This window comes from Leptidea sinapis, chromosome 2 (genome assembly GCF_905404315.1).
Source record: "Leptidea sinapis chromosome 2, ilLepSina1.1, whole genome shotgun sequence".
In the NCBI taxonomy this organism is placed as follows: domain Eukaryota; kingdom Metazoa; phylum Arthropoda; class Insecta; order Lepidoptera; family Pieridae; genus Leptidea; species Leptidea sinapis.
The window spans coordinates 28,233,722-28,250,592 of record NC_066266.1 but is presented as its reverse complement, the minus strand read 5'-3'; the positions used below and the strand labels follow the sequence as shown (position 1 = coordinate 28,250,592).

The window sequence follows — 16,871 nt, the reverse complement described above, 5'->3', positions numbered from 1 at the left end:
CAACAAGGCTTAGCTTCCATATTGATACATATGTCTACTGTGACTGTGCTAAAGGTATTTTTTATTCAGGGCGTCCCACGGCGATGTCACATTAATTATTTAAAAATCTATGACTGCAGTAAATTATTTTTGTCAATTAAAAAAGACTTCTTCAGTAAAATGTTACATAATATACAATATTCAAGGTATTACCCCTCCAAGTGGCATAACCGTGGGACGCCCCGTATATAGAGTACACAAGAACTTTATGGCAAAACCCCCCAAAAACATGACAGACAATGTTATACTGATCATCAGATACATATGATGCTCTGAACTGTATCAATAGTACAAATAAAGTTTTAAAACAAAATTTTATGAACGATGCGGGACCTCACGCGTTCCGTGCGAGAGCTCTCCCAACTGAGCCAGTCGTTCGGGTCACGTATCGTTGACAAAATCTTGTATGCTTTGTTCAACTCTCAGGTTTTGGCTTCATTTACAGGATCCACTCTACAGTTGATAACCTGCTCCACCCTAATATTAGGAAATTGACTTGTCGCTCTTGTAAATCTAAACAATTTATTATGTTTTATTAAAACATAGAAAATTGTTAAGATTTCTAATAAATACCAGAAGTAAGGGTTATCACTTTAAAAACATAACAAATTGTATCAATAGCTTTATTATGTGGATCTTTTGCGGTTGACTGTACCTGAAGGTCAGCTACTTCCGAAGTTGTCTGTACTCACTTGAAAGCCTGCTTGGCGATGATGCTGGAGTCCTCGAGCGCCTCGTGCAGGATCCTCTCGTAGTCGTGCGCCACGTGCTGCTTCTCAGTGCCCGTCACCGCGTCGTGATGCTGCATCATGCCTGCACCACAAACACGTAGCATGTATATGAGATATTGTACCCTAGACGATAAATGTCGGCAATACTGCGCTTCTTGTTCCTCAAAACATGGATGAAAGACATTACTATCACCGCTACCATATTTATGTTTTCCTAGTGTTTATTTAGTAATACGACGTGAGTATGATGTCAGAATATATTAAGGTATACTGGCGTCATACATAAGACAATCTCTTCATCAGCTACGATCGCCTGGTACCACAACACTGTATAATGCTTCCCATCTCATTATCTCCCACGTTAAATCATATGAATTTATGTGTCTGTCTCTTTTTACTCTCGCTTTTTCGTTTAAATTACAACAATGCTAAAAAGTTTTCACTTCAAAAGCTAATGATTAAAAATCAGATAATCACAATCCTCGCAAATACAATAGAACAGATACTTGTCATCATGGTAGGCACCTTAACGGGTCCCATATCACAAAACAAGCACGTTTTCACAATCGGCGTAATGAACAGTACGATAAGTGCAGAGGCTGTCTAGCCGACGACGAAATGGTCAATTATATAATCCTGGAATGTACAGGGGTGGCCAACCAACGGGCAATAACCTTAGTGGATACAAAATCGCTCCAAGAATTCTATGAACACCCCTGGAATGGTCTGAACTTCTGAAAGGACCTGGGCTGGTTGAACTGGCCAATACTGCACGCAAAATTGACCCAACTGAGTGTTTTTTTTTTATGGAATAGGAGGACAAACGAGCGTACGGGTTATTATTATGACAGTAACAGATTCCCCTATACCATACCATACAATAATAGTCACGCATAGTTCTGATGACGTCAGCCAACTACTACCTTTTATTGTGTACTTATTATTTCAGCTATCGCCTACTACGATAGGGCCGTACGACACTTTAATTATTGGGGGCTTTTTTTTTTTTTTTTTATGGAATAGGAGGACAAACGAGCGTACGGGTCACCTGGTATTAAGTGATCACTGCCGCCCACACTCTCCTGCAACACCAGAGGAATCACAAGAGCGTTGCCGGCCTTTAAGAAAGGTGTACGCGCTTTCCTTGAAGGTACCCATGTCGTATCGTCCCGGAAACACCGCACAAGGAAGCTCATTCCACAGCTTCGTGGTACGAGGAAGATAGCTCCTTGAAAACCGCACTGTGGAGGACCGCCACACATCCAGATGGTGGGGATGATATCGTAACTTGAGGCGTGTCGTGCGAAGGTGAAATTCGGCGGCACGAATCAGGTTGAACAGCTCTTCGGAACACTCCCCGTGATAAATGCGGTAGAAGACACACAATGAAGCGACGTCTCTACGCAACGCCAAGTGATCCAGCCGTTCACAGAGTACTGGGTCCCCGACAATTCGAGCTGCTCTGCGTTGCACGCGGTCAAATAGATCGAGCTGATACTGGGGTGCGCCAGACCAGAGATAACAGCAATACTCCATGTGAGGCCGGACCTGCGCTTTGTAGAGCGCTAGAATGTGGGCCGGCTTGAAGTATTGCCGTGCTCTATTTACGCCCAGTTTCTTTGAAGCCAGTTTGGCTTTGCCCTCCAGATGGCCACGGAATTGGCAATTGCTCGAAATTTCGAGAGCCAGTATTCCGATACTAGGCGAAGCTTTAAGGGAAGTGTTCTCGAAGAGCGGTGATACGGCAAATGGGGTTTTTTAGTGGTAAACGCGCAACCTTGAGTCTTCTTGGGGTTAAATTGGACAAGGTTCAACTTACCCCATTCCGCGACCTTCTCGAGAGAGGACTCGATAGAAGACACAAGTTTCTCCCGGCACTGGTCGACGTTTTCCCGAGAGAGACCTGCTTGGCCCGTGTATACGGCATCACCAGTGCTGTCGTCTGCATAGCAATGCATGTTGGCGGTGTCCAACATATCATTGATATGCAGAAGAAACAGCGTGGGAGATAGCACACAGCCTTGGGGCACTCCAGCGTTCACGGGCTTGGGATTCGAGCAAAAACCGTCGACAACGACCTGTATGCTGCGCCCAGTGAGGAAGCTGGAGGTCCACTTGCATAAGCTCTCGGGAAGCCCAAATGATGGAAGTTTTGCGAGGAGCGCCTTGTGCCATACACGATGAAAGGCCTTCGCTATATCCAGACCAACTGCCAGGCCTTCCCCCTTGCTTTCAATAGCCGCCGCCCATCTATGTGTTAGGTATACCAGAAGATCGCCAGTCGACCGACCATGGCGAAAGCCGTACTGCCGGTCGGCCAGAGCCTAGAGCTGGCGGTTAATTATGCTCTCCATGATTTTGGAGAGTAGGGAGGTAATAGCAATAGGCCTGTAGTTTGCCGGATCCGAACTGTCTCCTTTTTTTGGGATCGGTTGGACAAGGGCTGACTTCCATGAATCAGGGACTACGCCTTTTGAATAAGAGTGCCGGAATAAACGCGTTAGCACCGGTGTCAACTCAGGGGCACACGTTCTAAGCACGATTGGAGAAATGCTATCCGGCCCGCTCGACTTCCTGACGTCCAACGAAAACAGAGCTCGCCTAACAGTTTTCTGTCGGAACTGTACTTCAGGCATGGAGCTCTGACACCGCGGGATGGTCGGCGGTGTATTTCCGTTGTCGTCAAGAGTCGAGTTGGAGGCAAAAAGAGTGCACAGGAGATCGGCTTTCTCTTTTGCCGTATGGGCCAGGGTGTCATTCCTCATGTGCAACGGCGGCATGGACGGCTGGTTGAAGTTACCAAGAGCAGCTTTCGACAACGACCAGAACTTGCGTGTTCCGGTCGGGTAACTGGAAAGCTGCTCGCCAATTTTGAAGACGTGCTTCGATTTCGCTCGGGCGATTTGCCGCTTAAAAAATCTGGAGGCACGGTTATATTTCCTCTTCAGAACTTTGCAGTTCGGATCCTTTGAGCCCAGCGCCGCAACCCAAGTTCGATACGCCTGTTTTTTGCAGTCAGATGCTGCTTTAACTGACGCATCGAATCAGGGCTGTGATCTGCCACCGATCGGTACTACAGAGCTTGGTATAAAAATATCCATGCCCTGCAGTATCACATCAGCTACTGCAACGGCGCAGGCACTAGGATCATCCGAAGGGAAACAAACACTGCCCCAAGGGTAGGATGCAAAAAAGGAACGCATCCTATCCCAATCTGCTGACTTGTAGTGACAAACGCGGCGGTTCGCTGATGGTCTGCGACGTTGGCGTCGGATATGCACTACACTCCTGACCAGGCAATGGTCGGACGTTTCGAGAGGGGCGTCGACAGAGATCTGGTAACCATCGGGATGTGTAGTCAGCAGAAGATCTAATAAGGACGGCATGTGGCTATCCACATCCGGGAGCCGCGTCGGCTACTCAACCAATTAGGACAGACCATACGCCAATGCAAAATTATGCACAGATCGCCCTGCGTAGTCTGTGGTACGTGATCCAAGCCATTCGGCATTGTGCCCGTTGTAATCACCCAAGACTACGATTTCAGCGGAGGGGATCTGAGCAAGCACGTCATCAAATGCCGCTTGAACGCAGCCCATGAGGTGATCCGTTTCTGCGTTACCACTATGGGACCTGTAGACACACGCATAGATGCGGACGCGGTCCTCTAAATCTACGCGGAGCCAGAGAGTAGACAGGCCCCTACCCTCAAAATTGGCCTCCGGTCCTCGACACTAACCTATGCGAAACATAGCGGCACTAGGCCGCTACTTCACGCCGGTATTCTGTGCGAGTGTGGTAAGTAACCCGGACGAGTCTGGCCCGATTGTGCTGACGTCATTAGACAGCAGCGTGACTCTCCCAAGCACAGCGTGCAGGCTAGGTTGGTACCACGTTGACACCTTCTTATGCCCGGAAGCAGTAGTTGTAGTAGCTGGGAGATGCTGCCTGCTGCTGGGAGAAGATATCTAAAGTTCCTGTAAGTTTAAGAAGAAAGTTTATTAGAATATAACTCACCCATGGCGCTCTTGAGTTCATTCAGCACGAACATGTTGTGTTCTGGTAGCTTGGCGAGGACCTGCAGATGTTTCATGGCCTGCAAACAACAACGGCACTAAAGAACATTTTGTGGTGGAGACAGTTTTCTCTACGGACCCTACGATTCATTTGAGACTCTATGAAAAGACTGATTGAAAAGAGTGGCCGCTGAGTTTCTTGTATTTTCTTCTCACGAGCTCAACTTTTTCGAACTTGTTGACTTAAATTGACTTTGAAAACTTAAAAACTTATAATTTATTGTTGGAAGAGGAGAACAACCGAACATGTTTGTGTATTAATGTATCTACTGTACTCAATAACTCTTGTTTTTACTTATTAAATTCCATTTACTTTTTTTTATTTACTGGTGTAATGCATTGACTATTTGACGTTTGAGTATGTTTGTTGCATCACTTTACATATTATATTGTAATTTAAATGATTTGTAAAACGATGAGGCTGTGAATGTTAGTTTAAAAGAGTGGTAATGGGTTTTGATTTGCTTTTTTCTGATTTGCTGGTGTTGGGAATTAATAAAAAAAAAATAGAAAAACTATTGACTCTAAAGGCTATCCCTGCAACTTCCCACTAATTCTATACCTAAACGATTAAAATATGACGATTTTGAACTCTTCGAGCTCAAAAATATAATTTGTGTTATTTTTTTCCTAGTCTACCGGTCTGAGTCGGCTGAATTGTATTCAAAATCTTAGTTTGGTCAAGCCCTTTCGAATGGCGCCAACCGCGATGAAATCGGTCGAGCCGTTCACAAAGCTATAAGAGGTTTACATACATCCTCACACACACATATACACACACACACGCACACACATACATACATGTACAGACGTACGGACACCAACGCGGGAATAGTCAGGGAAGCTTCTTAAGACCTTCAAACGTGGAGATCTAATGAAAACTGGATTTTCGAAAAACGGGGTTAAACCAATAACTTTCCGATTTAGGAAAATTTTCAACCAGGAAGTTAAAAAAGCTGTTAACAATATTAGTTGTCACAATGTACCTGCAAGAAGTCGTTTCCTTCTCGTTCGAAGTACTTGGTGGTCGGTCTGGACGTGAAGTATCCAGTCCAGTAGGCCGTGGGGTCGCTCGCGTACGGGAAGAAGTCGTCCTGCTTGATGGGCAGCGTGGGACTGGAACGGAAGACAAGGCAGCCGTATTGTCTGATTCACGATTTTACATTATTATATTATAGGTAGTGTTACGGATTGAAAACATCTTGAAGACTGGTAATGACATCTAGAATCAAACTCGGGACTTATCTAAAGCGTAATACGTCACTTTAACCGGCAATTGGTCTCTTGTTTATAGGATTGTTACAAAGGCTCATACCAATCCCCAATAGTCCTCAAATTGTCTCATAGGTAATCTGCGGGTTTTCTTCAATTAGCCGCTTAACGGTAGCCACATTATTTTCGTTGACGGCAGCTGAAGGCCGCCCTTCACGAAATTCATCATGTAAAGAAACCTGACCTCTCTCAAATTCAGCAAACCATCGCCTCATGGTGCTCAAGCAAGTTGTTTCTCTCCCAAAAGCATTTTGAAGACGAGCGACACAGTCTAACGGAGTGAGAGAACTTTTAAAATCATAAAAAATCATCGCTCTAAAATCTATTCGTCCTAATTACAATTTCGTTGCGTACGTAGAACTTTGATGTGTTATAAAAAACAGTTTTTTTAGTACTAAGAAGGTTGCAACATTTAAAAAAATATAACATTCGAAATTAAAATAGTTCCGATTAGCTGGAAATACAAAACTTTTAGTGTGCCCTATGTAGTAATTCGATTTTATACAAAAACAAAGTGCGTAGAATATTTAATTGTTCAACAAGTCAGCAAAATAATTTTTTGCTCCGAGTGCTGACTTAAATCAGGAATTGGCGAAGTAGTGTAGAATTGAATCACGAGCATAACGAGTTATTCTAATATAGACTACTGAGGTAGTGAGTTATATAAAGGCACGAAACAAAAAAAAATTTGCTCTCGTGTGAAACATACAACTTTTCACCTCGACTAGCGAGAAAAGCGTTATATATTATAGTAAGAGAAACAATTAAGATAATATTTAACAATGTTTATCATAGATATCAAACCTTGAGTTTCAAAACGCACTGGATCGCATTGTTTATTTTTCTAAGCGCGGAGTAATTTCCGGATTTGTGGTCACGTGGGGTTCGAAATTTAAATCACTTAGCCTCACGCTCGCAGCAAAAACGCATTTGCTGCGAGCTTTCAAGTAGCAATAGCGCCCTTTTCGTGCTGGAGAGGTGAAAATGAATTAACTGCGTAAACATTGTGATCAAGTGCGCGGACAATTACTAGATACGACGTGGCACGTCAGGGTAATTGTAACAAATTGTATTCTTGTCATTTGCATAAATCATCCAGAATGACTTACTTGGCGTCTCGTACGGCCTTCAGATAACAATCAGGGGTCGAGTAGAACAGGGTTATGTTGAGGCCGTCCTTTGCAGACTTCAGATTAGCGTACCTGCAAGTATTTTTTATTAAAATATTATCTTTAATGATGCACACAAACACAAGAATCTGCCTCACAACTAGGCACTGCGTACTAAAGTTGCCACATAATATAATATAGTCGAGTTTGTTATTCTTTTGGGGCATTCTTTTTAATGACAGTAAGGGACGAGACCATTCCCAGTGGTATCATTAAGAAAGTAGTTCATGTTATAGTAATCTTTACCACATAAACGTCTATTAACAATTTTTTCTGAAATCTTGTTGTAAAAGCAAATACATTACCAGTGGGAGGCTCCTTTGCACAGTATACCGGCTAGATTATAGGTACACTAACGGCGCCTATTTCTGCCGTGAGGCAGTAGTCTTAAGGGCGCCGTAAATAGTGAAATTACTGGGCAAATGAGACTTAGCATCTTATGTCTCAAGGTGACGAGCGCAATTGAAGTGCCCCTCCGAATTATTGAGGTTTTTCAAGATTCATGAGCGGCACTGCCTGCAGGGCGTATCAATAACCATCAGCTGAACGTCCTGCTCGTTTCGTCCCTTATCGTCGTAAAAAAAAACATTAATATACTAATGCCATAAACTGGCTACCCTGGAGATATAAAACATCGGTATTCACCCTGTTCATCAAATACAAAGAATATTATAAAAAAGTATTTTGCACTTTGCCTCCATTATGTTCCCATGTCTCTCACAGCAAGGTGATCACCGGCCCACAAACTTCTTTGTTACTACAAAATATGGATTGTGTAGTTAGTTGATTAGTAACCATTTTCACAGAATCATGCGGAAAAATAGCAATTACAGTTTTAATGTGTTTAGCATATCAGCATCGTGTGTGACCCCTGCGCGTTAATAGAGAGATATAACCTTATCATATCAAAAATCTGCGTGACTTCAATGTGACGTCACTAAAATGGATGCCTTTCCCTATTTCGACGCGCGGGTATTACACTAATATACAAGTAAATAGCTACATCATTCGTTATATCGCTCCACATGCACAAGTCACTATTTAACATTAATATTTTAATATAATACTTTGTAAAAGATTAACATGTACAAAATTATAAAAACATTACTAATTCAATTATTTCTAAATTTAAACAAAGAGAAAAAAAAGGTCACTTTTTATCAGTGTTGCTGAAACCAAACACCGAAAACGAGACACTAAATGGCGCCAAACTATTGAGTATTGACAACTGGGAGAAAAATGACTCCTGTCAACTTGTGTCAATTGTTAACCTGTCAGTCTACGTCAGTTACCTCGGGGTAAATACCTATATACGCACCGTTAAATCAATTTCAATATAAACGCTTTTTATTATTTATGGTATGTTTGTTGCCTATGTAAGATTCAACTAACAGAAACTAGCTATTAAGGAATACACAGAAACAAAAGATCTTCAAGTACTAAGTAGTACAAGAGACTAACCGATCGTTTAAACTTCCACTGGCATACTCTTAATTGTATCTCATGTACTAATTACAAATCCGCCTAAAGAACATACTTGTTCAAGTGATACAACAAGCCAGAAGATCGCCTTTTAAGTGATACATCCCGCCCATTATGATGTAGCGTCGTTTAAGATTATTGATAACATCCAAAACTGCGCTCATCATTAGAAGACATACGATGTTAAGTCTTATTAGCCTAGTAATAGTAGTACCCGCACCGACCTTCAAACAGAAAGACAAAATATGTGTAAAAAATGTGCAAAGTGAAAACAGAAATGAATTCGAAAGCCGAAAACACATTGGTTTATGGCGGGCGAGGGTCGAAATGGAGTCCTTGTCAGTAAGCTATGGAGTGCAGAATTCAGGGAGTCAAGAGATCACATTAGAAATATGGAACTGCGCTCAAGAACTGGCATTGCAGATGTTGGAGAAAAAACCGCCAGGCTATAGTGGAACTGGGCTGGGCATGTATTGTGGCTCACGACGGGTAAAGATGTCCATCTGGATGTCTATAATAAGACCGGTTGAAGCTGGCACAGGACACGATAGATGGAGTTAGGCTGGGGAGGCTTTTGCCCAGTAAGTGGGATCTGATAGGCTAATAAAAAAATTGTTTTACTCAGGTAATTATTGATTAGTGCACTCAAACTATCTGGACTTCAGACAGTTCATTATTTGTTAAACGTGTGCTGTCCAAGTGGAGTCCTGCCAGGGTTCTCTCCGGGGTTCCAACACTTACTCGATCAGCTTGTCCAGGTTGTGGTACCACATGCCGGCCTCCTGGTAGGTGAAGTCTCCGCCCATCGTCACTATCACGTTGTTGCTCCGGTACCTCCTCGACTGTTCTTTTACGTACGATATGAACAGCTTGAGCTGCCAACAACGATAGCGGCCTGAGTTTAAACTTGACACTTTATCTAGCAGGGAGTTGGCAAAACCGTGTACTGGGAAAAATATTGGCATTGCTTGTGGCGGAATCGTGGAAGGGGTCGTTCGCGTTCTTTAGTATGGCGAGAGCTGCTTAGGATGACTGCATCATCTTTAACACAATATTTCCCAAGTTCTAAACACTTTTTTATTGATTGTAAGTAGAAGAGTATATCTTTAAAGAGTACTTCTATTGCATCGTTCTGGATAGATTTCATTAATATTTTGTAAAATGTTGAAGCTATAAATATTAATCAATACAGCGGCAATGGCTTGCCACTTCTATCGTTCAACCTCAACTTTCCGAAGTGCCAGTATAATACAACTTTAGTATTTATAAGTGTCATTTATCTGAATTCTGACCTAAATGGATAAATCATTTGGTTGAAGCCACGCCTTTGGAAGATCCACAGTTTGGTTGCGCGTTTCTTAGAATCACAATCAGAGATACAAGATTATTTTATTTTAAATACAAGATTATTTTATATATGAGGAGGTTTGTTGTGAGGTTTTAGATCTTATTCAGTATATCTATTATGCCTTCTGCATGTGCTCGAGCGCATGTCCATTATTCCCACACCATTGGATGTGCTAAAATCGAAGCTATTGATCAAGATCTACGTTTTGGTCGTGCTTTTGCGTTTCGTACGTAACGTAACATATTTTCGTACGGAACGTACAATACTCTGAAGTATTTTTGCATTTTGAATTAATTCGTTCGATTTACGTGTTATTTCTACTTTAAGAATCAACGTAATAAAATACATAATTTTTTTGTAAATAGTTTCCTACCATCTATCGTGTGCTGAGGTTTTCGTCACTAGTTTTAGTACCGCAGTTACTCGTTACATGGCCAACAGCGTCGAATATCAAACAGGCACAAAAGCACTTTGACAGCCGCCAGTGCATTGGTTTAGAGGTCAGTGAACACGAAAGAAACAGAAACTTCATCAAGGTGATGTTAATAAGACCAAACACAAGCAGATTCACCAAACGAGTCTCTAGAACTAGCGTTACATATCCAAGCGTGACCGGTTCAGTCTTATTTATTTATTTATTATTACAAGGAAACATAACAAACACATCACAAGAACAGAACAATATAGGAAAGAGATACAAAATATAAATGTAGATGCGTCCTAACACATGTTTCACAAATACAATAATAACAAAAAGAAAAATCAAAGGTATAGTCACAAAACGCAAACATTCACAGAAGTAACTAATTTAAAAGATGTAGACAAATGAAATTAATTAAAACTAAACATGGGGCAACGATAAGAACGATTTTAATTTTAATTCTAAACTGTGTCTGAACACAGCAGAGGAGCACGAAAATATGTCGATGTCGAGAAAACTATTGTTGTAAGATTTACACATTCTGTGTAATGGCGCGCGAAACCCAATGTTTGTTCTTGGGGACGATAGCTCAAAAGTAATGCATGTGCGGAGAGACCTGGCTGGGACGTGAAAGCCTACGAGACGAGAAGATGTCAGCTCACCAGTACATATTTTCTTTAAAGTTACACAGTCTGTTATAGTGCGGCGCTGACATAGCTGAAGAAAGTTGTATTCAAGCAACAAATCATTATAGTGGGCTCGATTTCCTTTTACACGATAATTTAATGTGCGTAAGAACTTTTTTTGAACAGTCTCGACTCCTTTTTCGTGGATCGAGTAAAAAGGATTCCATATTGGGCTTGCATATTCTAGTTGGGGTCGCACGAGGGACTTATAAAGATATGTGTAAGTACACTTGTCCTTAAATTGCTTGGACACACGTGTAATAAAGCCTAGCATGCGATTTAGAATATGGTCTATATGGGTGCCGAGGGTTAGTGTGCGGTCTAAATGAATACCCAGATCTTTGATGGTAGAAACTGACGTCAGCTGTTGATTGCCGAGCTGAAAATGAGTCGTGATAATATTTTTTTATTTCTGGTGAACACGATATGTTTACACTTTTTGTATGCCAAGTATAGTTTATTACGTGTGCAGTATGCATCAAGTCTGTTAAGATCCTCCTGAATAGGGACAGCGTCAGATGGACAAGTAACTGTTTTGTACAGCTTTAAATCATCAGCGTAAAGTAAATAATGACAATGTGAAAAGCACTGAGATATGTCATTGATAAAAATAGTGAAGAGCAAGGGTCCAAGAACAGAGCCCTGCGGTACACCGGATGTCACGCGAACTGGAGAGGAACGATATCCATTAACAATTACCGACTGAATGCGGTCCTGCAGATAGGCCGCAAACCACCTCAAGAGGTTACCTTTAATGCCATTGAAAGAAAGCTTCTGTAAGAGTAATACATGGTCAACCTTGTCGAAAGCCTTCTGGAAGTCTGTGTATATAGTGTCTATTTGTGTTTTACAATCTAAGCCGGTGAAAATGAAGTTGGTAAATACGAGAAGATTGGTGATAGTTGATCTGCCGGCAACAAAACCGTTGATCAACAGTTGATCAAAAATAACATTTTTTAAGCTGGAGAGGACATGACGGTGCAATAGCCTTTCTAGTACTTTGGGAATTGTAGAGAGGATAGAAATGGGACGATTTACTATGTCATTTCTTGCTCCAGATTTAAAAATGGGTGTAATGTAGGCCGATTTCCAGAGTTTGGGGAAACAGCCTGTTGACAGGCTCTTGTTAAAAATAATTTCTAGTGGCACACAAATTGACTCGTGTGTGTGTTTAAGAAATATTGGACTGATATTATCTGGTCCAGGGCCTTTATTGCGGTCGAGTGTACGCAGTTTTCTGCTTATTTCCGCCTGGGAGATGCATACGTGACTAATTAGAACATGCGAGTCATTGACGATACTCTCACCAACAGCACTGGAATCAGGGAGAACCTGGTTTGCTGAAGGCTCGAAAACTGATTGAAAGTACTGCGAAAACATTTCAAAAATGGCGTTTGGGTCACTAGACAAAGTATTTCCGTATTTCATGATATGTGGATACCCTGAGTTAGATTGCTTTAGCGAGGAAGTATATTTCCAAAAATGTTTATTGTTGCTTTTTAGGGAATCTTCAACACATTCAATATACCGATTATGACATATCTTAAGAAGCATTTTCACTCGCGCTCTTAACAGAGAAAACTCTTGATAATCACGAGGATTTTTATAGGTTTTCCAATGACCCCACAGCTTTTGTTTTCGTCTGAGAGTGCGTATTAACCCTCTACTGAACCAAATGGGGTATGTATGTGATTTAGGCTTCATCAAGGGCACGTATGTATCAACGATATTGTTTATTTCCGTGTAAAACACACTGACAGCCTCATCGTATGGCAGTGGTGTTAAGAGTGACTTCCATTCAACCTGTTTGACTACAGTATTTATAGTTTGATAGTCTGCCTTAAAGAAGAGTCTTATTCAATACCCACAAAATACAGCACCTAAAAATGTCTTTAATAAATTCTTTATTGCCATACAAAAGATTACAAAGATAAAATGAATAATTAAGCTATGCGATGAAACAATAGGCAATATGAAAAGGCTCAGCTTCACCTGTCATGGAATAATAGATTTATGTTTCCATGAAGCGCTGTTTTTCAGCCACTCCTCCTCCCTAAGGTATTGAGTGGGTGTGGATGTATTATAGCACCCCGATTACCTACTTACCATCTTTTTAACAGATTTAAAAAAGGAGGAGGTTCTGAATTCGTAGGTATGTTTTCTTTTATGTTTGTTACCTCAAAACTTTCGTCTGGGTGAACCGATTATATATTTGGTCCAGATCTGACAATGGCATCCATGAGAAAACCATAAAAGTCTTAAGTTTGCTATACATACGTATAGCAAAGTGGGTGATAAATTTACGAATAACTCAATATCGCGTCAACCAATTTCGATTATTCTTTTTTTATTGAAAAGGATATACTTTAGAGATAGTTTGGTGTGAGTTTGGTTAGGTTCTGATTACGGAATCCATGACAAAGTAACGGAACTCTTAAATTCTTAGGAGCAAATTAACGATACTCGCCCGAATCTTTTTTATTCTATCCGGATATATAAGTCATCTACCATAACATAGTTATGGTCAAGTAATTGTAATAGTCGAATATGATGATCAATGGGACTCCTTAACGACTTACAGTAAGGGTGCGGGTGTGTTAACAATAAAACAACCGACTTCAAAAACACTATTCCAAAACAATAGATATAATATGCACTAAAAAGTATAAAAATTATTGCGTATTTTTATACAATCTAATTCTAGTTACGATTATTTTAATTTTTGGAGTCGGTGTCATCCATGATAGGTTTGTAACTACATACACAGTTATAGATGAGATGTGCTTGAGTCGTGAGGAGGCGAGAGGCGAGAGCGGGTCGCGGCGGAAGGACACCGATTCCAAAAATAAAAATAATCGTATCTAGAATTAGATTGTATAAAATACGCAATTATTTTTATACTTTTTAGTGCATATTATATCTATTGTTTTCGAATAATGTTTTTGAAGTCGGTTGTTTTTTTGTTATTTTTTTTTATAAAAAGTAATATTTAAAAAAAGTGTTCTTATTACTCTTGCAAGTGTATGTAAGTGTGTGTTTTTTTCCAGAGGAATGGACAAAAATACTCTTTCGTATCATCACGGTCTAACCTGAGTATGTCGGACTCGATGTTATTTCTACACCCGTACCGACTAAAAAACCTTAGTGCTCGACCAACCGTCAGCGCTCACCTCGGTGGAGTGTAGCTATAACTATGAAAACATATGAGAGCGTTCAGTCCAGCGCTGATGAATTGCTACGCGCATAGAGCTACGTCGCGCTGACGAGAATCTTCGATCGAGCTCGTCGGTCCGCTGACGTGCTATGGCTATAAATTAGTGTGTTGAGTGCAACGCTGACCGAGCGACCGACCAAAGGCGCATGTTTACATCATCATCAAAAATCGTACAGAAAGATTCGATACATACTCCAACATATATCGTTCTTGTATACAAAACTTAACAAATAATATACTAAAACCCTCCTCGAAGACCACGCTATCCATTGGTGAAAACAGAATGAAAATCGGTGCAGTAGTTTTTGAGTTTATCGCGAACAGTTACTTCAGGGGGCCAGACTTTAGCACTAAGAACCACCGAGCTTATATTTTGATCCCTATCATAAGATAGATAGACCACGGCCCTTACAAAAGAAGCACAATAATGCACGTCCATGACCTGTTTGTATGTACAACCAAGCGTTTGTTTGTATGTACGGTATAACAACACCCTCAAAGAGAACCATGAAGATAGACAATCCAGCCGGCGTAGCTAGCTGGTGTGCCTCCCACTGGCAGCTAATGTTCGAGGATCAAGTACACAGACAGGGTCTCTCACTGGACTCTAGTAAAATCTGGACAGGCACGATTTGGGATTTACCCAGCGAGGATTCCGTACAAAATTTGTAAGCTTTGTAATTTTAACTTTTTGTTCTTCGCGAGGTGAATCAGTTCTACCGCATTCGCGATTCCTGTCCACTCTCGGATGTTGCGGAGCCAAGACTTTTTTCTGCGAAGCGGCGTAGGACCTCTTCTTCCGGCAGCTTTTCCCATCATCATGAGATGTAGGAGTTCGTACCACTCGTGCCTAAGAACGTGCCCCAAATATGCGACTTTCCTCATCTTGATAGTTTGAATGAGTTCGCGTTTTTGATTGACGCGGCGCAGAACTTCCACATTTGTGACCTTGTGGGTCCAACTTATGGCCAACATACGTCTATATGCCCACATTTCAAAAGCTTCTATACGTTTCCTGGGGTCTTGTTTAAGAGTACGCGCCTCACATCCGTATAGAAGTATGGGCCAGATGTAACGGTAAGGGGTCTTAACAGACGGACAGATAACAAAGTGCTCCTTTAAGGATGCCATTCTTTTCCATTTGCGGTGGTCCCGTTCGGAGTATAAGCCACATAAACAAGTGATGCACAGAACTCACTCAATTAACTTGTCCAGGTTGTGGAACCACATGGCAGCATCCTGGTACTGGAAGTCGTCTCCCATTGTCACCAAGATGTTGCTCGTGGCGTAGGGCAGCGACATCTGCCGGGCTTTCGCGTGAAACGCTGCCACCTGGTTATGAGTTTATTTATGAAAATAAGGGCCGAGACGTGCAGGACATTCAGTTGATGGTAATAGATACCTCCTGCCCATTATAAGCAGTGCCGTTCAGGATTCTTGAAAGCGCCCAAAAATTCTGAGAGGCATTAAAATTGCGCCCGTCTCCTTGAGACATACGATGTTAATTCTCATTTGCCCAGTAATTTCACTAGTTACCGCGCCCTCCAGACCGACACAATAATGCTTACACATCACGGCAGAAAAAGGCACCGTTGTGGTACCCATAAACTAGCCGGCATCCTGTGCAAATGAGCCTCCCATTGGTAAATGCCCTTGGTCCCATCTTGCGACACCCTTGGGGGTGGGTTGGGACTATGTCGAATGGTCGAAGTTGAATGGGTCGAAGAGTGCCACCGACTATGCGTGTACGCTTCAAGTACTTCTCTGACATTGTTATCAAAATCTTCTAAGAGTTGAACAGTTCCGCTACTTTGTCATGCATCCCATAATCAGAACCTAACCAAACTCTCACCAAACTACCTTTGAAGTATATCCTTATGCCTTTAAATCAAACTTTGTGTTTAGTTTGAACTCAGCTTAAGTTAGCTTACGTAAGTAATGTCTGAGCCAAATCTGAATACGCTCTAGATCTTAGCCTAAGAGACGTCACAAATTACGTCAGCTATCAAGTTTATTCATAATACTTTTTAACTGCCTTTCTTGTCTGACATTCATTCACAGTTTACAACCGGTCTTTTCTACATGAACAACCTTTTTTCCATTATCTTTTGTATTAATAATATATTCTTTCACAAACTTATCCACCACACCTTCTACAAGATGGTCGTGGAGTATCTGAACATCCACAATTCCTGTGTTTATAAATCGCAATCTGCTTTAAATAATTAGACTATTTAACTACACCCATGTTTTAAATCCTCTTTTAAAGATTCTAAAACACTTAGCTTGTTGCCAACATTAAAACACCCGATGTCCTAATAACCTTTACATCATCCCGGATGATGTAATGTTGTACTGAATTTCATAACAACACTCCTTTGTTTTTTTTCGATCCCTTCATGCGCAAAAAGTTTCAACAGACAGCTACAATCT

At 41.4% G+C, this 16,871-nt stretch overlaps 1 protein-coding gene across 1 annotated transcript in view; it reads right to left on the bottom strand.

The window, feature by feature from the left end:
- LOC126974461 (lysosomal alpha-mannosidase-like) overlaps window positions 1-16,871 on the bottom strand; it is a 49,733-nt gene that overhangs the window by 9,873 nt on the left and 22,989 nt on the right. The window contains exons 5-9 of the mRNA XM_050821971.1: window positions 9,511-9,644; window positions 7,228-7,320; window positions 5,833-5,962; window positions 4,788-4,866; window positions 732-852 (exon numbers count right to left, since the gene is read on the bottom strand). Of these exons, the coding sequence (XP_050677928.1) occupies window positions 732-852; window positions 4,788-4,866; window positions 5,833-5,962; window positions 7,228-7,320; window positions 9,511-9,644 (557 nt within the window). The remainder of the gene's footprint in view (window positions 1-731; window positions 853-4,787; window positions 4,867-5,832; window positions 5,963-7,227; window positions 7,321-9,510; window positions 9,645-16,871) is intronic.